Raw genomic sequence first — 21,842 nt, 5'->3', positions numbered from 1 at the left:
AATCCCCTGTTTCTCAACACACAGCCACGTAAATGTCACGTTTGCAGACATTTCCATTAAGGAAGGAAGGAAGAAACTCGCAGCATTTGCACGTCTGATGTAAACTGATTTCAAATCGCAGTTTACCCACATTTACATAATGTTTGCTGATTAATAAATTAGATCCTTAGGAAATCAGGGGCAGCTCCATGTGAATCACTCTGCTCCATCATCAACAAGAGCTCCACAAACAACACAAACAGGCTCTGAGCAACCCGACCTAGCAGCAGATGCCCCTGTTCATTGCAGGGGAGCTGGACTAAGTGGCCTTTAAGGGTCTCTTTTGACTCAAACAATTCTGTAGCTGCAAGGTGTTGCTGTGCTTGTGGAGCTGCTCATCAGCTCCAGGCATGGAGAGCTCCATGGCTGCAGTGAGGAGGGGTCCCCAGCATCTGTTGTGGTGGAGCTGAGGCTGTGCAGAGCCAGCACAATGCGGATTTCTCTCCCTTGAGCTCTGTGCTGCTGCAGTTCAATGGCACAAAGCAGCCAGGAGGTCAGCTGGAAATCAGCCCTGACAGATACAAGGTGCATCCCCTCCATGTTGCACATATATCTGTCCCACCCTGCAGCTCCTCCTCGCCCACCTCCCAGCCCTTCCACACCTGATATCATCCTCATTAGCGAAGATGATGACCGCTCGCGCGTGGGAGGTTTCCAGGAGGCGGCGGATGATTTTGTCGAACTCTCCAGGTTTGGGCTCCCGTGGGATCTTGACGGACTGGGCCACGCAAACACCACCTGCAGCACAGACAGCCCAGCACTGAGACCCTCCTGGTCCCACCATGGGGACAGCCCCATCCCACAGCCCTGCGGTGCCCCAATACCCTTCCCCTCCTCTTCAGTCTTCAGTGCATCTCTCCCTCATATCCAGCATCTCACCCCTGCTTCCCACCCACCACTTCAGTCCACACCACGTCACACCCCATCCCCAAAGGGTCTGAACTCCCTGTCCAAAGGCTCAGGAATTTCAGACTGCCACCATTCTCACACAGAAGCATCACCTCAAGAACCAGTGCTGGCTTTTTGCAAAGGACTCCACTCAAGCAATGCTCAAATACAGGACTTGGAAAGAGTCATCAATGGGCCACAGCCCTGGCAGAGCCCTTTGGCCCTGGGCAAACAGCACAGCCACACAAAGGGATTCATTCTCATCCCTGCAGCCCCACTCCATGCCCAGAGACCCCCTTATTCCTCCTGCTGGGCTGGGGAGAACCTCCCAAGCCAACCACCCAGCCAGCCATGGGGAGTGTGCAGAAACAGCTAATTCAAAACAGAAGAGACAAGGGGAAGCTGGCAGCTGGACACATCCCTGCACGTGGCTGCTGGGTTCTCAGCTCCAAAAAGCCAGGGCCCTCCTGCTCCAGCATTACCACAGATGCCAATAAAGAGAGAGAGATGAGAGAGAAAATTAAAGACTGCAGGACCTTCAGGATGTAATTGATGGTGTCGATTTGCATGGCAAATGACACAGCTGATACTCACCTGCCACTAGAAGATCCCTGCTCAAGCAAAGGTCAGAGCAATTAGCAGAGGGTTGAGATTCCCCAGATCACAGCACAGGAGAGAAGCAGGAGGAGGATGGACGGGAGGATTCAGTCCCTCCAGCAAAATAATGTCCTTTGCCCCTTTGCAGAGAGGGGATGTTCCAATTGGGCTGGGGGCTCTGCTCGCTGCATTCCCAATGCAGCCAAACCACCGAGACGTTTCATGGTTTGTTTCCTTCGGTAAGAAGAAACTGGGCCAATTTGCTGCTTGTTTCCCATCTGGGGAGCCAGATGGATGGAGAGGAGGGAGTTGGATAAACAGATTCCCGGACAGCTCGGCGGGCAGCAGCCGGCAGCGCCAGCGGGACAGACACATCACTGCCCGGGGACGGTGGCTCTGCCTATGGAGCCAGTGCAGCTTAATTACAGTTTCCATAGCAATAGGAGGAGAAATTCCAAGCAAAGCAGCAGTTTGCAAACACCAGAGCTTTCCAAGAGCCCGGTGCGGTCAAGCAGGAGCACACACTTTGTGTGACAGTGCTGAAGCCAGCACAGCATTGTGACACTGATGCTCCCAGCAATGCACGCCGTGCTCCAGGCTCACACAACACTGTGTGCTCCTGCACAAAGGTGGGCAGCACAGGGACATGAAGGTCCAAGTGTGCACTCATCATCTGCAGCACCAGCCCATACCCAGTGTGGCTGCAGCAAATCCAGCCTTGGGATTTCCCCAGGGCAGCAGTGAGGGGTCTGCATTGCGTTCATTCCTCATTCATCTGCTTAGAGCAACATCAGTGCCCAGAAAAAATAAGGGGACAAATGTTGCCAGCGGAAAGGGCTGGCTGCTTGCATGCATGGGACAAGGAGGTGGCACAAGAGATGGGCCCATAAATAAATAGGAAAGGAGATGAAATCGATGGCAATTCAGAAGAAGCTGAGTTACGCAGCAGCTCCGTTAAATCACACTAATGAGGATGGTAACAAAAAAAGGATACGGCCAATTAGGGCATAATGAGGAACTTATTACTGCAGCGGCTGGAGAGAGCAGGGCACGGGAGCAGGATGCAGCCAGGCCAGCAGGTGGGAAAAGCAAGGAGGGAACTCCAGCATGGCTGGAAAACTGCCCTAAGGACAGACAGCAGTGTCTGCAACCACTTCCAGTTTATTAAAGCTAATTGGGGCTCTCTGTACTCCAAAATAGCAACACAGAAGCAGCTCAGGTGAAAGCCCCAGAGCCCTCCTCCACCCATCATACAAAAGCTGGCAAGACCAATTACATGTATTTTTTTTTCTCCTTAATTAATGGTCTGGAAAAAGAGGCCAATGGCAGTGGGGGAGGCTGGGGAAGGGCAGAGCATCTCAGTGCTCCAGCAGCCCCAGCTTTTAGTGCCTGCATTATTCATACCCCCCACTGCTGCAGGGAGGGGATTTACCACGATGCTCCCGCTGTCTCCATGCAAAAATCCATTTAGTCAAAGCACTCCTTTATGGCAAAGGAGGAGGCGGTGGTGGGGATGCAGTGGCTGCTCTCCCTCCTGTGTCAGCAGTGCAGCGTTGCTCCCTGCCTGCAGCACCCCATGGCTGGGCAGGGGGCAGGAGCTGAGCTCTGGGGACACCTCTCCTCCCCCAGTTTTGAGGGAGAGCCAAAGAGGAGCAATACGGGTCCAGCTGTACACCTGAAATGGGCCAGGCCAGCACTCCTGCACCCAGCTCTGCACCTCGCAGCTGGGACAGCCCAGTCCCACAGCATCAGAGGGGGAAATATTCAGCACGTGGCCATGTCCCACTTCCCATAGCATCACCTCCCAGCATCCATCGGCCGCTCTCCTGGTACTCTCCTCATTACAGTGGGGTTAACACGTGTTGTCAAACACAGGTCAGGGTTTAATCTCCACCATTACAGGCTCGGTGGGAGCACAGCTGCTCCGGGAAGCGCAGCACTCAAGTGCCCTCTTGATTGCAGGTAGATAATAAGCTTTTGCTGTCGCTAACGTACACCATCAATCAGGGAGCGCTTTGCCCGGGCTCCCTGCGGAGCTGCAAAGCGCTGTGCAAATGCATTGGGTTGGAGAAAAGCTGGGGCTGATTCAGCCCTGCTGCACACAGAGGTGTGCATGGACCCCTCCGGGCTGCGAGAGCATCAGGGCACGCACAGCCCGGCTGTGGGGTATGTTGTAAATGACTTGGCATGAGCAGCAGCAGCCCTATGCTTGCTTGGCACAGGGACATGCAGGGATGCTGCAAACCCATGGCCAAGCTGGGGCAGGAGGCCAAAGCTGGGCACCTCTGGCTGCTCCTTCTGCCAGCAGCCCATGAGCAAACTGGGAGACACCATCCCACTTTGTCACCCCAAACCAGCCCTGATGCATCTCCACATGTAGCAAAGCTCAATGCACTTCACTGCAAGACAGGCATCTCTGCCTGTCCCTCCTGGGGATGGAAAGCAGGGGGCAGAGGCAGCTCCCCCAGCCCAGTCACACCAGACCAGTGGGATCCCAGACCCTCAAAACGCTCTGCATCACATCGAGCTTCCATCACAGGAGGCTGCTGGCACTCACCGCCAGCCTTGGCCTTGGAATGCATTCAATTGCTGCTCTTCAGTGCTTTGAAATCTCATCAGACGTTATGGATCTGAGCAATTTGTGCCTGCTTTTCAACCACCCGCATTGCTGGGCCTAAAGCAGTAATTAATACATTTGCAATGGGGGAAAAAGTGACTCTTCCCTTCACTGCAGCCTGGAGCCCAGGGATGCTGCGTGGTGATGGCACTGTGGGGTTCAGTGCTTCTGGGCAGCAAGACAGGGCACAGCCTCAAAGCCTGGGGTTCACCCCAATGAAAGGACCCTGTTATACACACCCTGCTCTGCTCCTCCCCTTGTGGTCCCCCTGAGACCACAGAGAGGACAACATCCCACCATGCATCACCTTGTTGGGGATGGGACAGGAGCCAGACATATCAACAAGCAACGTGGGCTGCCTGCAAAGCCCAGAGCCAGCTTAGAGCCAGCGCTGCCTCCACCACAGCTATTAGCTCCTCTTTGTCCTGCTGCTCTCCGGAGCACAAAGGGATTACAGCCAGACAAGTAACCAGGAACAGAGCAAAGAGGCAAGGTCAGCCTTATTTACAGGCAGATTGCAGGCACACCAAGCCCTGGGTCTGAAGGGAGGTGGGGGGAGGGATCTGGGAGCACCCACCAGCAAACAGCTTGAGGGCAGCGAGGTTATTTTAGGTAGGGAAACTGAAGTCCTTGGGTAGAAGATGCTCAGAGATGCACAGGCATCCCACCCACAGGACACAGCACAGGGAGCTCCCCAGTGTCAGCAGATACCCGTGGTGAGCCACGTGCACATCCACACATCAAACCTGTTGTCTGTGGTACCCAGTTATCTGCTTGCAACCGAAGGTTTGAGAGCAGCCCAAAGTCCCTGCTCAGCTGTGAGTGTCAGAGCCCCTTTTGGGGTGACATTCTGATGCATCAGCCAAAAGTAATGAGCCCAGCGCCAAGCGGAGCGACAGCCACGGATGTCACATGGTAATGAACAAATGCATCACAAATATGTATCAGGCCCTTAACTAAAAATATAGAAAACTCAGCGAAGGATAAAACAAGAGAGGGGGGAAATGACAGTGTGAAATTGATCCGGGCACATGACGGAGGAGCCTTGCACTCGCCTGGAAATATTGCCCTCTTCACAAAGCAGAGCGCGGCACATCACGGCGCGTGGCACAGCACGCCGAGCGCCAACCAGTTCCATTACATAAGCATAAATCTCATCCTTCACCTCCAAGAGCTCGAGTGACAGCAGAGGTGTCAGCACACAGAGCATGGAGACGGCAGCAGCTCGGTCCCCTCTAAGTGACACCATGGGTTGGGACAACCCACTGCTGGCTTTGGGGCCAACCTAGATGCAAACATGCACAACACCCACCGTCCTTGCAGGGCAGGTGGGAAAAGAAAATGCACTTCTAATGCTGAATGAAACACCATCTTTATAACTCCAGCACCTGAAAAACCTCCTTGCTGATGAATGATGGCCATCCTGCCATCAGCGCAGCCCCCGGAGGCCAAGGAGTAATTGCAGTATATAAAACCTAATGGCTCTGCAGGGTCAGGCTGCAGCCCGCAGCTGCAGGGTGGTTTTCCATGGGTCACTCAGCAGAGCACACTGCCCTGGGGTGAATTCCTTCCCATCCCGTTGGTGAGGGGTTGCTTTGTGCCGTAACCGCGGCGCTGCAGCGGGTTTAGCACCAGGATCCGCTCGCAATCGAAACTGAAGGTCAAGTTGCTAATGCATCAGAAAGCAAACAGCTTGAATGCTAACTGCTAACTACAGCAATGAGCATTATTGCCTGATGGAAATAAAAACCGACTCGGAACGCTCAGGCTTGGCATGAGAAATGAAGCGCGGCGATGTACTGGAGGAGCAACACAGAGGGGGGGAGAACAGAGGCTGCGGGGGGGACACTGCTGTGTCCCCAGGCATTGCACCCCGCAGTCCTGCTGTGTGACTAACGGCGGCCGGGGCCGGATCCTCAGCCCTACAGCAGCTCTGCTACATCATCCTAACAGTCTGCAGGCACCTGAAAGCAGAAATAAATTGCCGGCTGCTTTATGCTGCTGGAGGAGTGCAAATGAGAGCCAGACATAGGAGAACGGGCTGTAAAAAGGAGAGGAAGGATCCTTCGCCCTCTGCCAGTGCTGGTGTAAAGGGATGTGGTGGCAGCAGAGCCATCTGAATTGATAGGGGACATGGAGGCGTAACCCGGCTATTCCTAAAACACTGCAATGGGCAGCACAGAGCACGAGGCTGAAGGAGGCTTCTTAATGAAAGGGAATGGAGAAAGGGAAAGGGGAGGGGAAAAGAGCAAAGGAGAGGGAAAGGAAGAGAGGAAAGGGGGGGGGAAGGGATGGAGAAGAGGAGGGGTTAGGGAGGGAAGGAGGAAGGGGAAGAGGAAAAAGGAAAAGGGAAGAGACAAAAAGCAAAGACAAAGCTGAGGACACCCCACTGGTTGATGCTCAAGGCGCAGCCCCGACCCCCTGCTGGCAGCCGAGTGGCAGCGGCTGATGGAAGGGAGCAGGGGAGCAGCGCTGTGCTGATAAGGCACGGGCTGCACTTATACCACCGCTCTGCCGCAATTACAGTGGAATTATGCTTTTTGATAACTAAATTATCACTAATGCACATAATCGTTGGGTTATGTGGATACACAAATTACAGGACTGCCTCAGCCCCGGATTAATACGCGTGCATTTCGGCTCCGTGTACACTCGTTTATACTGCAATTACACCATCATATCATTAACCATCTGGTTATAGCAGTGAGCATCAACCACAGGTATCTCCAACCAGGAGGGCTGCGGAGGGAGCACAGCTCCCAGCACCACCCCTTACTGGTGTGTCATGGAGGCTCTAATGGTGCCCAGTCCCCCGGCTCGCTCCACCCCACACCCAGACCCACAGAGGGCTGCCGGGTTGGTTATCATTGGGCCATACAGTGCTGTGCTTGCTCTAAAATAAGGAGTAGGACTAGAAGAGCCCAACACCATGCCACCTCTCCATGTCACCCAGCAGATACATCAGCTCTTCCCCTGCCACAGGATGTGGGCACTCAGCAGAACCTGCCGGCCCAATGCAAGCCAGGAAACCCAACATTTTGGGTGGCAAACCACACTCAGTGTCATGCAGTATATCCCTCATCCTCAGAAAAGTAGCTTTCACTTTATTCCCACCATCCCTAAGCAGATGGGGCTGCAGTTAGCACTTACAAACCCCAGCAGAGACAACAGCTACACTGTTAACAGAGCCACAAACACAGCCCTCGGCTCACTGCTGAGCATCATCCCTCCCCATCACAAGCATCATCCTCCCCCATCCCCCAGGTACCACCCCATGCACCTCCTGCAGCATCATAAGCATCACTCCCCCATTCTACAGCCCCTGGGTACCACTCACACCCAACCTTCACACCCCCAGCCCCATGCAGCCCCTGCAGCAGCCTGCACTCACTCTTACTTTGAGCACACACAGCACAGTGAGCACCCCAGCACCATTCCACATCCCCACCATGGGCTGTGCTGAGCCACACAGACAGCCTCGAGTCACTGTATCCCCAGCTCTGAAACATCCTCCTGCAGGACCGCAGAGCCATGGAAATATTCTGCTTTTCAAGTCAAAATCCTGAAGAGCAGTTTCCAGGTTGAATCCCCAGATGGGCTTCTCTGCATATTAAAAGCACAGCCGGTTCCCAGCGCCACAGCGAGAGAGAGAGACAGAATTAACGCTGTTCCTATTTATAGGGCTTTGATTAGGAGCTCGTCACCTAGAAGTTTGTATTCCCTTTATCCATTTATAAGGCCATAACACAGTTTGACTAGCTCCAGATAGGCTGGTGTCCCACCGATTTTGCCAGAACTTAATGTGCCATTCAGACACAGTTAAGCCAGTAATAGGCAGCAGCCGGCTCTCTGCAGGGCTTTAACTGCCTCGGAAAACACTCCTCAGCTCCCAGCTCACCCCATGCACACGATGCTGCAGAGGTGAAGTGATGGGGGGTGAGGATTGGCCCCAACACTCCCTGCATGGGGTCTTGGGATGGCTCCAGGGGGTGCACAGAGCCATTCCCTGCACTGATGCTCGTGGTGTTAATACCCACAGCAGTGATGCCCAGGGGTCCCTGTCCCTCTCAGCGGGTGCTCAGCATCCATCCGATACCCACGAGCTTTTGCAGCACTCCCAAGGCTGTTAATCCCTCCTAAGCATCCCAGTGCTCCTGTCAGCAAAACTCTTTCTGCCTCCCGACAAATCCTCGCAAAGAGTTTTGCTGAGCGCAGACTTTCCGCCTGTCCAAAGCCTATAGACAAGTTAAAGCACCTGCCCTCAAGGATAATTCCCCTCAAATTGGGTGAAGCGTGTGCCGGTGCCAACTTTATTTTCTGTTAAAACCTGAGACTATTTGTAAAAGTCTTTTTCTTCTGGAAGGCGCCCAGCTCTGTACAGAGGGAGGGGGGCGGGGGTTGGATCAGTTTGCACTTGCTTGGCAGCCAACGACCCGGCAGGTTTGAAGTCTCCTCGTGTGCAGGGAATGGGATTTGAAGATGCTCCCTGAAAGGAGCTGGCAGCTGCCACCCTGCCCTGCAGACAGACGTCTGCTCCCATCCGGACTGTCAGCACTGGGGAGCTGGCAGCACATCGCCCTGGGATGCACAGCCAAGAGGCAGCCAGCTGAAGACATTGCCCCCATGATGTCCTGACAGCTCAGCAACCACAGCAGCCCCAAAGCCCCCAGCTCACAGCCATCCCTCTCCCAGACAAGCTGCAAATCATCCTATTGCCTTTTCTGCCCCAAAACGCGCTCCGAGTCCCCAACCCAGGAGAAAGCTGCTCACCATCCTCCCTGGATTTCTGGATGAAGGCTTCCACACCGCTTTCCCCATAGCTGCCCTCGGAGGCCAGCGTGGAGACGTAGTTCCACTTGAGGGCTTTGACGATGTCCACCATGGCTTGGGCCTGGTAGGTGTCGGATGGGACGACGCGGGAGAAGAAGTCGTAGCGGCTGTTGTCGCTCAGGTCTGGTGCAGTGGAGGCGTAGCTGATCTGGGGGATCTGGGAGGGAGTTGGGAAAGATAAAAGCATCAGGAGAAAGAGGCAAAATCCATGCCCTCACCTCACCCGCATTCCCAACGCCATAGAGCTGCCCAGCTCCCCCATCTCCCCTCACCTTTCCTCCACTCGTGCTCCCAGCCTGCTCCAGTTTTCTCTTTGCTTCTCTATTATTTTCCCCTCTTCCATTCCAGGCTCTCACTTTCTATTAAATGAGATCCCAATGTTATAAACCCACAACTCCACCTGAATGCTAAACGGCCCCTGGAAAGGAGCAGCACCCCTTTACCTCCCTGCAGTGCTGGAGATGAGAAAAGGGAGAGGAGAACGAGCAGGAGAAGGAAAGGAAGGAACCTTTATGAGGACACAAATGGGATTATTCTCGGTGACAATCTGCTTTGTGCTCCTTTCTGAGGGGCCACGACTGCTCAGTGGGGAGCTGCAACCAAGAGGTGATGCACAAGTTGTGATTAACATTCTGCTCAGCTGGCAAGGTGTGTGCCCAGCCATCTCTTGTCTGGGGAGGGAGCTGGGCTGCGCGGCTGCTTCCCTCCATCCCTTTTCTCTGTTTGGTAGCATTGCTCTATAAATGGTTTAAATAAAACCACGTGTCCTCAGCAGGGGATGGGGGTGGGGATGAGGATGGGGTTGGGGATGGAATGGGATGAAGATGGAGTGGGGTTCGGGATGGGGATGGGATAGGACGGGGTTGGAGATGAGATGGAGATTGGGATGGGGACAGAGATAGGGAGCTCCCAGCTGTGCCCCCAGCATGCTGCATCCCATGCAAGCCACCAAGGGCTGTGCAAGAGCAGCCGGGCTCTGTATGGAAAACATGTGTGGGATTAACTCCTGGTCCAACCCCTGCTTGGAAACATACCTACAACACACCCACTGATGCACGGACTGTAGCAGGATGCTGGATTCTCATAAACAAATTGAAAGAGCTTTTCTTTCTCACTGTACTACCTTGGATAGAAGTGAAAATAAAAGACCAGTTCCCAAATGACCATTTGATAGATTTCCTCTGCCTATCTCCCCCTCTGCCTTTTTGATCTCATGGTTTACAATAGCCCAACTCCTGGCATCAGCTATTTTCTCAGATAAAAGACAAAAGTTCTTTCAGGTCCATAAAAGCAAAATGCAGGCAGGGAATTCGAGGTTCTTAGAAAGAAGAAAGCTGCAGGTGGGGGGGAGCTGGTGATGCATCTCAGCTGCAGGTTTGGGCACAGCACAATGAATGAAGTCACAGAGGCACCATGTGGGTCCCAGCTCCTCACCCGGATCATGGCCAGCCCAAGCTGAACGCTGCAGTATGGCGGGGAAATGAGTGGGATCAAATCTGCACCCCAGAGCTCCTTTATCCCATCAAGAACAAGCAGCAACCCCGGGATAGGTGGAACAAAGCCCCTCCTTCCCCATTTACTCCGGACAAAGATTCAGAGTCAGCATTGTTCAGAAACACCCTCAACCTCCAGAAGGCATCCCCAGGGCACAGAGCATGGCAGGGGAGCAGGCAGCAGCTGATGGCAGTGGGCCATTGTGGTCAACCTCAAACTCTCCCCTGATGCCTCCACCACAAAAGCACTGAGTTTTCACACCCAGCCCATCAGCAGCAGCCTACGAGCTCATACAGCGTCTTGTCTGAGAGTGGAGGGGCAGAATTTGTTCCAGCTTGGAAAGAATTCAACAAAGGTGACAACTTCAGCATGGCCCCAGAGGAGATACACAGAGATGCAATGCCCCACACTCAGCATAGCAGCACCCTCCAACCCCCCCCCCATCAAGCCAGAGATGGGGTCAGGAGCAGCTAATTCCCTAACTATAATTATTAATTTCATGCATATCTTATGCAAACCTCAGGTTCACCGACAAGATGGAATTGATTTAATTAGAATTTCCATCATTGAGCCATTTGGACGGCAGCTTTTAATTAGAGAGCAGAAAGCGCCAAAGGGGCTGGGGGGGCTGCAGGGCCTGCTCAGACCTCAGCCCTATTGGTTACCCAGCTGGAAATGGGGGGCAGGTACCCAAAAACCACCCCACCATGGAGCTGATAACCAGCCTCACTGCTTCCCAAACGATGCCACTGGGGTGACACAGCAACACATGAGGGGATGCAGCTCAGGGCAGGCAGCAATGTGCTCCCATCCTGCAAACCCACCCCCCTCACCCCAACACTCACCCCACAGGGTCTGCACCTGCCCTACATTCCCAGCCAGTGAAGCCATAGTGCACTCAGCTCCTGCACAACGGGCTGCCATCCTCCCTAGGGTGAATTATTCATGCTGTGCATCACCCCTGTGCTAAAAAAGAGCTCGACGACTCACTGCAACACAGGAAAGGAGAGCCTAGAAGCGCTCGGTGCGCCCACTCACCAGGGGAGATCCTTGCCCTGGGTCAGCACTGGATTGCAAAGCACAGCCCAGCTCCTGCCACAGCCTCTGGGAGCCTCATTTGCAGGGGATGGATTTGGTTTCTTTTCACATCACTGTGGTTGATCAGGAGAAAGTGGGTAGCGCTGAGGCTGGAGAGGCAGCAGACAGGGCTGGGAAGGAGCTGGAGCGTGCCAGAAAGCTCTGGTGGTGACGACAGAGAGATGCTATCGCAAGGAGGCGAGAGCAGGGATTTGGGGGGAGGATTTTCTGCATGCGGAGCTGCGAGGAGAGATGAAACCAGCTTGGACAGAGGATGCCACATCTGCGAGTTGTTCCACTGATGTACAGCTTTAATTAGGCAGCGGCATCTAACGAAGGACACGTTATTTATTTATGTAGCCTGGAAGCAACAAAAGCCCTGCCAGCGTTGTGCCAGCCCTCACTGCCAACAGGTTTGGGCTGGTAGGGAAGGGACAGGGATGGAACAGACCCGGGTGCAGGGAAGGGGAGCACAGGATGGGGTTGAGGGGGCACGGAGGGACCACTGCCACAACACACCCAGCCTCACCCTGCACCCAGGGGCTCATCTCCATGCATCTATCTTGGCTCTATTTGGCACAAGAGCTGTCCTGGCACTTTGCACCCAGGGTGCTCTGGCAACAGTTGGGTGCATGGTCCCAGGGTCAAATCTATGGCTCCAACCCAGCAGCAGAGCATCGTCTCTTAAGGGAACAGCAAAAGGCAACGTGAGCACAGCAGTGCCTGGGGAGGAAAACGCTTTGCTGAACCTCAGAGCGGAGCCGCCTGCGCTTAAAGGTCAGCGGCAGCGTGAAATGGAAGTTGCCTTATTTTCATTTTAAGCATGTCCGTGCCATAAACCCACTATTTGAATAACAAAGAGCGACGGTGAGCAGGCAGCACAGGGCACGGCGGGACACAGAACCCTGCAGGATCAATGTACCCATCCTCAGTGCCTGGTGGGGAGATGGGAGCTGCAAAGGGGACACTGAGGTTTGTGACATGTCCTCACTGGGCCACCAGCACCAATGCCATGGAGCATCCATTGGGGCTGAGCTGTGTCCCCCCTGCGTGGTCGCTGCTGCTTCACCCAAGCCACCAAATTTGGGAAGAAAGAGGAAAAATAACCCAAACCCAACGCAGCTCCCTGCACTCCTCCGCCTGTCACTCCGCTGCCTCCTTCCTCCCTCTCTGAAGCAAGCCCTCAATCTTTTTTGTCTCGGCAAATAGCTTTTAAGTTCCTCCCGCTCCCTCTAATTTATATTATTTTAATTATTGAATAGCCCTCTCGCTCGTCGCCTGGAACATTAACACGTTTTTAAAAGGGACCCAGAAAAATCAAACTCCATCAGCGAACTGTTTTTCAGGCTCTGCTAACAGCCTCCAGCCCTCCCGGGAGGGCTCAGTGCTCTGCAGTGTGAGGATGAGGAGGGGGAGGCAGCCAGCCCTGCGGGAAGGGAGGGCTTGGGGGGGGCTCAGAAAGGGAAGGCAGCACCCAGAGCATGGCTCAGGGCATGCAGCACTGCGGGGTGCGCAGCCTGTTTGCATTGCTCTCTGCTTTTTGCTGCTGAAGGGGCTCTTGTTCAAACACTCGTGCTCACCCCAGGACATTGCTGTGGATAAATAGATGCACAGCGTGGGGGATGTAATTATGAACTCCTTGGTTTTCATGCAGTTGGAGCAGAGGGAGAGCCAGCCCTCAGATGATGCCACAGCCACAAGCACTCTGCTCCTCCTGCACACCCTGACCAGCAGCAGAATGCAGTGGTGTCCCTACATAATGCCTGGACTGGAGCACCAAGCATCCCCTCCTGCAATAGCTCCATCACAGCAACAAACACATCTCCAGCAACTCAACAAGGTGTGACCCTACATTTTGGGTGTATAATCCAAAACCTCCTTATCAAACTGCCCATCACCATAACCACGTTGGGATGGTGCGCATGAAAGCATAGCTCCTTCTAACATGAGCACTGTCTGCCTTGGGGAAGACCCACCAGGACCAAACTCAGTGAGCAACTCACACAGGGATGGAGGTGGCAAAAAGGAGCCCCTCACATCCTGCAGACAACATCCCCATCCGTAACCTGCAAGGCCATCTCCATCCCACATCCCTTCTGATGCCGGCAGTGCCAGCATCCCACCTTCTGAGATAAAACCCTGCTGCTGCAGCATTGTCACCAGGGGAATGGAGGAGGGGATCCCTGGGGACACGGGGGAGGCAGGAAAAATGGTTTTAAAGACGCTCGTGAGAGTTCCTGCCTGCCCCCAGCCACGGAGGAAGGAGGAAGCGTGAACAAGTGCGGTGCTTTACCCACACGGTTGTTTTTGCCCCTATTTTTGGGACCCATACCTTGAAGAGCCGCAGGATGTTGGCCACCATGATGGAGACAGAGCTGCCCGAGGCGCCGATGACGCCGACCACCCGCTCGGGTTTGGTGATGATGGGGGGCCCCCCGTTGACACAGCGCACCTCGGTGCTGTCCTTCTCAATCAGGGCTTGCACGAAGGTCAGCGACTGCTCCAAGGCGTGCGTGTCCCGCGAGCACGTGTCCAGGATGCGGGCACCCAGGGTGATGTTGGGGAGCAGGTCGGGGTCGTTGTTGATGCGGTCCAGAGCAAACAGCATGGCCTCAAGGCGATGGATGCCCTTCTCCTTCTTCAGCTCCCCGCAGGCTTTGCCCTCAGCACCCCGGCCATGCACGGGGAAGAGCCCCCCGAGAGTGATGTCCCCGTCAATGCGGATGGAGTTCATATGTGGGTAGCCCTGGCCCTTGGGCTTGGCGGCACCCCCGGGAGCCCAACCCCAGCTCCAGGCACTCAGGAGGAGGCAGAAAGAGAGACGCTCCATGCAAAAGGAAGCCCCGCTCATCGCCAAAGCCGTGCTGGGGCAGAGTGCGCGGCCCAAAACCCGGCAGCGGTCAGGCAGGCAGCATGGCTCCAGCAGCTCCGTCAGTGGTGCCCATGGGTGACGCCAGCCCCCTGTGTGCAGTGAGTGGTGGGGCTGCTATGGGGTGTCAGGGCTGGCATTGCTATGATGGGGAGAGGAGGCAGGGATGTGAGACCAAGTAGAGCTTTGGGTCCTTCCTGCAGAGCCCTTGGGAGGGAGAAGGGAGAGAGAAAGAGAGAGAAAATTAAACAGGAGCACAGAAGGTTTCAAGCTTCCATCAGAGCCCAATGGAAAAGATTTGGGATATGGGACTTTTCTGCATCTGGGCAAAGAGGTTCACATGTTTCCAGGAGTGGGGCCAGGTGGGAGGCTGGATGGGCTGCAGGGAGGCAGCAGGACCCGGCCCATCCCATCCCATCCCATCCCATCCCAAAGCCTCTCAGGAGAGCTGGTAGATTGGCTCAAGTCTCAGCACAATATTCAGAGAGAGGCAAACCCAAAAGCACTCACAGCCCTGACCCCTCCTGCCTTAGAGCATCCCACCTACCTGATCCACAACATCCTCCAGTCCCCATCCACAGCCCTGCCACGTGCAGACTGCTGCCATTAGCAGCTTGCCTTCATCCCTGTGCAATGAGGCCAAGAAATGGAGGCACCAAACAGCTCAATCCCAGGGACAAGGCAGCCCAACAACTTCCCCACCACCTGCCACGAGGGCATTGCCATCAACACTGCACACCTGTGCTGCAAATCAGGCTCAGAGCTGATCGAGGCTTTAAACAAAAGCTGATCTGTCTGTGCAGCAAAGACACCAGGAATTCTGTATCCAAAATGCCCCCTAAGCATTGCTGCTCTTCACTCAGGCTGCTGAGCTCTGCATCGGCTGCTGCTTTCTTGCGAGCAGCAGTTATGGACAGCAAATATCGACAGCACCAAGGGCTCACCCAAGCTGCAAGGCAGGTTTGGCTTCCTGCCTGCCCCAGGGAGGTGAGCTGAGCTGAGCTGACTGACTCTTGGCTCAAATTAAAAGCAGCTGATTGCAAAGGTGCTCGGCCCCCAAGCTGGGTTCCTACAGGGAAGGAGTAGTGGATCAGAGCCCCGCAGCACACCCCTGCCTCAGTTTCCCCTCTGGAGCAGGTCCTCCCTTGTAGCAGCTGCTGATGGATGCTGCGAGGGCAGCACATGATTAATGCAAGGCACCAAAAAGCAGAGAGCACAGCAGACAGATGCATTCCCCAAGTAGGACAGGCTGGAAAGACCCAAAGAACAGCTTAAATTAATCTCAGCTCTGGTACAGAGCACAATGACCAGCACCTGCTGGGCCGGACCCTCCCCAGCCCCATTGGGGGTGATGTTGGAGCTGAGCCCCTTTACACCCATGGAGGAGACTCAGAGCTCTGCAGCCTCACCAGCTGGGAGGGCCCTTGCCTCAACTGACCCCCATGAATTATGTACATCCCTGCCTGTTGGAGCCACTTGAAGGCCCATCTCCAAAGCATTTCTGACAGCTGGGGCTTTTAAGACAACCAGAATTACCCAGTGCTGAGCTCTGTGCTTCCCAAGGCAGCAGCTGGGGAGTGCTGCAGCACAAAAGCTGCCCCAGCTTCAATGCCACCTCCCAGCAATGCAGTCCCATGGGCACAACCTTGAGTGCATCCCATAGGGATGGGGAATAGGGGAAGGACCATAATGCCACAGGGACAGTCCCATCTCCTCTGGGGCTTTGCAAGCACCATCCTGTGCATGGAGCAGGGCAAAGCAAAGCACCTCCTGCACCCAGGACCTACAATTGCATCTCTTCTTGTGCCTTCAGCCCAGGAGCCACAGTTCTGCTGTTGGAGCTCCAAGCAGCTCAGAGCAGAAGCTGCCCCCCCCCCAAAGCCTGCAGCCCCCAGAGCCCACAGCCTCTGCCTTTCTTCTTGTAAGCTTTTCCCTCTCTGCTCTCTCCCTTTTGTGCCTCCTTTGATCATACAGACTGAACGAACTGAAGGTAAAAATATCATGGCAGGCAAGAAAAAAAAAAGCGCAAATAATGGGGAGGGGAGAGCTGGTTTGAATCCCTTGTTGAATCATTAGGGAGATGCAGCCTGAATTACAGTACGAGCCTGCGCTGCCAGCAGCCCAAGATCTCATCAGAAGGGGCAGGAGATGAGAAGCCATTTCTCCAAGACACATCCCTTGGATGAGGAATCCTCACCCTAAAAATCAGAGTGAGGAGGAGGTGGGTCCATCCCAAGGAATGGGAGCTGCAAACCCTGCAGCCCTTCCTGCATATCTGGAGGGAGAGGCACACCTGTATGAGCACTGGTGGGGTGGGAGCACACCTGTGAGCAGCGAGGTGGCTGAGCTGTGCTCCTGATGAGCAAAGAAAAAGCACACATGTTTGCAAGCACCTCGGTGTATGTATGCATGCATCCCAGGCAGGCTGAGGAGCAAGGCTGCTGCCTCTTGTTTCCACCAAGCGCTCTGTTGGTGAGCAATGAACCCAATCATCACCCTCATCCCAGCCCTGCAATGCTCAGATCTGAGACCTGGCATAGGGTGCAAGGACTAATCCCAGCCAAGCATATTTCCAGACCCAGCAGGAAATCCCACGGATTATTGCCTTGCTTGGGTCAGATAAATCCAACCAGCACCCAGAGCTGCAGAATGGGGCTGCTGCCCCCCAAACCATGTCGGGACAGGGAGAGCCAAGGGGGCAGGAGGAGGCGCCCCAGCACCCTGGGGATGCAGGAGGTGCAGCACGGTGTCATCCTGCCCCCCTCTAGTGGTGGCCGTGCTCCTGAGCCACCTGCCATCCCCAAGGCACGGCCATCCTCGCTGCCAGTGCCCACTGAGGAACCCAGCCTGGCACAGCCTTCCCCAGCCACCAACAAACAGGCTTCAGTTCCTGCAGCTGTGAGCATTGCACCAGCGAGGCTCAGCTGAGGTGCATCAGCTGCAGAGGAGCCCAGAGCTGCCACAGGCAGTGATGCACCCCCAGCTCCATGCAGCTGGATGCAGCGCTCCAGAGATGGACCCTCAACCTCACAGGGGCTCTGCTCCTCCCAGGGTGACAATCATAGACTCATAGAATGGCTTGGGTTGGAAGGGACCTCAAGGACTATCCAGCAAGCAGCAAGGCTGGTGCAGCTCTGGGTGAGGCAGTCGGATCCCGTCTCTGAATGCACCACCAGCAATGTTTGCAGAATTTCCCTTCCCCATCCTGGTGCTGCCTCAGAGCCAGGAACAATCAGACAGAAACTCCCCATGTCTGCATCACTGCAGGCAAAGCCAAGAGGAGCAACATCCATATCCCACGCAGAGCTGGAGGCTCAATGCAGGACAGCAGTGGGTACCCACCTCATCCCACCCACCCCTCTAGGCAGACCCCTGCCATGTCCCCACGCTGCTGCCATTCCCTCACCAGCATCTTCTTGGAAATCAAGGCCATTCCTTTGCCCACCTGCTCATCCTTCAGCAGGCAGGAACAGCAGCGCAGCACAACACCCCAGTCAGCTCACTCGAGCTCTTCCCCACTTGCAGTCTATTGAGGGGAGCTTTGCCTTGGCTCCTGCTTTTTTAATTGCAAAGCCTCCGTCAAACACAGCGGAATTCAGACGTGCTGAAGGAGGAGATGCCGGGTTAAGTTCTCTCTCGCCAGGCAAAATCTTAAGTATTCAGGTCGAGTGCCCCAGTGTTCACAAAGCCACGGCTCAGCAGGCAGCAGAAACCCCGGATTTTAACCCCAAAACTCACCTGATCCACCCCAGGATGCAGCTCCTTCAGATGGATGCACAGACTGATAGAAATCCCAATGCTTGCACAACCCCAGCCCTGCCGGCCCCCTCAGCTCTGTGAGCTCCTGCAGACTCCAGGATCTGCTGCAGCCACACTCGGTGCTTTGCAGGAAGGGGCTGATGTTCCCCGGCTCAGCCCCACAGATGTGGGGACAGCAGCAGCCCCACGCTGGGTGCCACCACTCCACGCTGCCCTGCAGGCTGCTGCAGCCCTGTGAAAGCAGCTCCCACTGGGCGCGGATCACTCCAGGAGTATTTATCATGCTGTATATATATATAAATATATATATATATACCCTTAACTGCAGGCGAACGCTCTCCTTCCCCCTCCCTTTGCAAAGCAGGCCACGGTTAATCCCTCACTTTGAAGGATTGGCTCACAACGAGGGGAAGGCAAGAAAGGAGGATTCGGCTGCAGAGCATCGACGGCAGCGCTGCACCTCACCGGGCTCCCACTGCACCCAGCAAACAGCTCCGAGGTGGGTGGAAGGAGCCCTGCTGCCACACAGCAAAACACAACAGTTCTGCACGTCAGAATGGTCTGGGAAGGGAGCACAGCTGAAATGTTGGTGCCCAGAGATGCCCGCAGTGCTGGGCGCTGTTTCTACTCCCCATCATGCCAGAGTTCCCCCTCTAAAAGCACCAACCTCTGCCTGCACCCAGCCCTGCAAACACAGAGATCCCTCGGCCAGGTTTGGTGCAGGGCCATCAGAAAACCCAGGGCTGCCATGAAAAGGAAGCCCCACCATGAGATATGAAGGGGATGGTGCCCACGGTGGGCTCAGAGCTGGGTTGGTGCACGTTATAATTAGGACCTGCCACTTCTTCAAGCCGTTGCCTTTCTGGGAAGAGCTGGGAGGGGGTGGCTGAGCTGACGAACCATCCTCCTCCTCCTCCCAACTGATGCCAAAGTTGAGGCACGTGATGCCCTTTTTTTGGGGAGCCGGTGGGCTCCTCCAAACGGCAGCTCTGTGCCCCGGGATCCAGGCTCAGCCTGCAGCAGCTTCAGCTCCTGCTGATAAACCCACCAGGAAAGCCCCCTCTTTGCATCCCTGGGGTGCAGAGAAACAGCTCCAGCTCAGCCCTGCTGCAGCCCCGCAGACAGATCTACTCATATCCACAAACCCAGGGCAACCAGAGCCTACTGCTGCCCTTACAAAGCTCATCTGCACAGGGCACCCAATGCCCCCCCCCCCACCCCCCCACCACCACCAGCCGCAGCAGTGCAGAAAAATCCCCGCTCCCACCCAACGACGGCAGGGAAGGAAAAAAGCTTTTTCTTTTGCCGCTCCTCTTGGCATCTGCCTCAGCTCCTCGCTTCATTCAACAGATCGGTTCCGCTCCATCCTTCCCCACCGGCACAAAGCCAGCACCGACAGACCCCCCCCCCCCCAACCCCCCAGCCCAGCTGTGCGCACCCCCAGCCCCACATCACCTATATGATATGGTCCCCCCCCGACACACACACACACACACACTCCGTTCTCCGCCGCAGACACCGGCTCTACCCCCGGGGCAGCGGCAGAGCACGGCCAGCTCATCGCACCGGGGGATGAGGAGGAAGAGGAGGAGGAGGAGGGAGAGCGGCGGGGCCGCGTTTAGAGGCGCTGGGAGAGTTCTCCGCTTTTTTCCCACGGCTGCCAACTTCGGCTCCCAGCAAAAAAAAAAAAGGAAGAAATAAAACCACCGAGTGGCGACAGAGGAAAACAAACCCCGGGAGCTGCGTGTGCACAGCGGCTCCCAGCCCGGAGATGGGGCTGCTGCAGCTCCGCGTCAGGCTGCGCCCCCACCAGCCCCCATAGAGCTGTAATGGGGGAACTCCCACCCCCGGGATCCCCCTGCCCTGCGCTCAGTCCCTGCTGTGCACCCCCCGCCCCGAGCCCCCTTCCCTGTCCCGTCCTCCCCTCCCCCAGGCTCAGGGCAGAGCCGTGGGGTGCCCCCTCTCCGTGTCCCGCAGCGGGGAGTCGAGGGGCTGCCCCATCGCTATTAATAATGCAGTGAGGGGGGGGGGGGGTCCCGACCCGCTTGGGACAAGCTGTGGTCGAAGGGTGTGGAGGGAGGGAGAGCGAGGGGCTCCCTGCTGCAATCCCCACCGCCGCAGCCCCCACCGTTAATTAAAAAATTAATTATATATTAAAAAAAAAAGGGGGGGGGGGGGGGGGGGAATGCTGGAGCGGAGAGAGCGGGGCTGCAGGGATGGGAGGAGGGGGCAGCCGCTCTGCAGGAAGGTTCGGGAGGGGTTGGGGGGACGCCCCGCACTTACCCGCGGGCAGCGCACGAAGTTGGCGGCGGCTCCGACCCCTTTCTCCGGCCGCGGCCGCCGCCTCCGGCCCCGGGGGGGGCTCGGGCAGCCAGGGGGGGCCCTGCGGCATAAGGAGGGGACGAGCCCTGCCGGGAACAACCCCCCCCGCAGCCCCGGCCCCGGCCCGGAGCCGAGAGAGCCGCAGCCGGGCGGGACCCGCCGCGCTCCGCAGCCGCGACGAGGAGGAGGAGGAGGAGGAAGAGCAGCAGGAGGAGGAGGAGGAGGAAGAGCAGCAGGAGGAGGAGGAGGAGGAAGAGCAGCAGGAGGAGGAGGAGGGCTGGGGCCGGGGAAGTTTTGCATGAAGAAGCGCTGGGAAGCCCGCCGCGGGGTTTGCCAGCCTTTTAAAGCAGCAGCGCAGCGCGGAGAGTTGGGGGGGTTGATGGGGCGCCCCACGCCCCCCGTTTCCACCCCCCACCCTGGGCCAGGGAGGGGGATCAGCCGCACCCCCGCCCGCCCCCACCCCGGCAGTGCGGTCACTGCGGTCACTGCGGCGCACGGTGCCGATACCGTCGTGCCCCCCGGACCCGTCCCCTCCCGGCACGGAGCATCAAGGTGGATTTTGCTCATCTCTGTCCTCTCCTCCCGTCCCTTCCCATCACCTGCAGCCGTCGGCGGAGCCACGAGCACGGCAGCAGCACTGAGAGGCACCCAGAGCTCCCACACCTCGTGGGTCACGTTCTGTAATTTCTGCATTTGCAGGAGCAGAGGAGCATAAAACTGAGGGCTACAAATGCTGCAGCCACTGCCGAGCCCTGAAAGACCCTCCGGTGCCAGGGGTGGGCACAGGACAGTCCCTGCTCCAGGCTCAGCTCCCACTTTGTGCATTGTCTGCTGTCCCCAAATTCCACCTTCTCCCAATGAAATCAGCAGCACATCACCCTGCACTGCTGCCCATCTCCCCATCACCCACTCTGTGCACACTCCCATGGCTGTGCACATGCATTGCCCTGTTTTTGTTGCTATTAAACAACCCACCGGACTCTGGCAGCTCTAAGGAGCCCATCGTGTCGCATCGATTCATTAATCTAGAGAAAACACAGCCCCCAAGTAATGACCATTGACACATTAACTGCTCCAATCCATCACAGTAATGAGTGTGAGATAATCGGTCACTGGAGCAGTGGCAGAGCACACCTTGCATGTGCTCAGACACCCCAGGCCCTGCACACAGGGGATGCTGCAGCTCCACCTGCCCCAAAACACAAAGCACGGCCCTTCTGACACCCATTTCCAGCCTTGTCTTCGCTGAGGGTTGATTTGTGTTGCCTGCTTGGAGCTGTCTAACAACAGCCCTGGGTGGAAGGATGCAGCAGTTCAGGTCTCAGTGCTGGAGAGGAATAGATGCTGGAG

The 21,842-nt window shown here is 56.1% G+C and overlaps 1 protein-coding gene across 3 annotated transcripts in view; it reads right to left on the bottom strand.

The window, feature by feature from the left end:
- The window catches only part of GRM4 (glutamate metabotropic receptor 4), a 32,862-nt gene extending 12,067 nt beyond the window's left edge, over nt 1-20,795 (bottom strand). The window contains exons 1-4 of one of the 3 annotated variants that reach the window (XM_015885369.3): nt 20,454-20,795; nt 13,875-14,618; nt 8,912-9,128; nt 642-777 (exon numbers count right to left, since the gene is read on the bottom strand). In XM_015885369.3, the coding sequence (XP_015740855.2) occupies nt 642-777; nt 8,912-9,128; nt 13,875-14,393 (872 nt within the window). In that variant the 5' untranslated portion in view covers nt 14,394-14,618; nt 20,454-20,795. Of the gene's footprint in view, nt 1-641; nt 778-8,911; nt 9,129-11,503; nt 11,670-13,874; nt 14,619-18,149; nt 19,118-20,453 lie in introns of those variants that run through there. The other 2 variants (XM_015885370.3, XM_085527236.1) reach the window with 2 other exon arrangements.
- Nucleotides 20,796-21,842: the final 1,047 nt, after the last annotated feature.

Source organism: Coturnix japonica, chromosome 38 (assembly GCF_054131305.1).
Source record: "Coturnix japonica strain WE chromosome 38, WE-NBRP24, whole genome shotgun sequence".
Classification (NCBI taxonomy): domain Eukaryota; kingdom Metazoa; phylum Chordata; class Aves; order Galliformes; family Phasianidae; genus Coturnix; species Coturnix japonica.
Note: the sequence above shows the minus strand (reverse complement) of the source record. Positions and strands in the feature narration are given on the sequence as shown.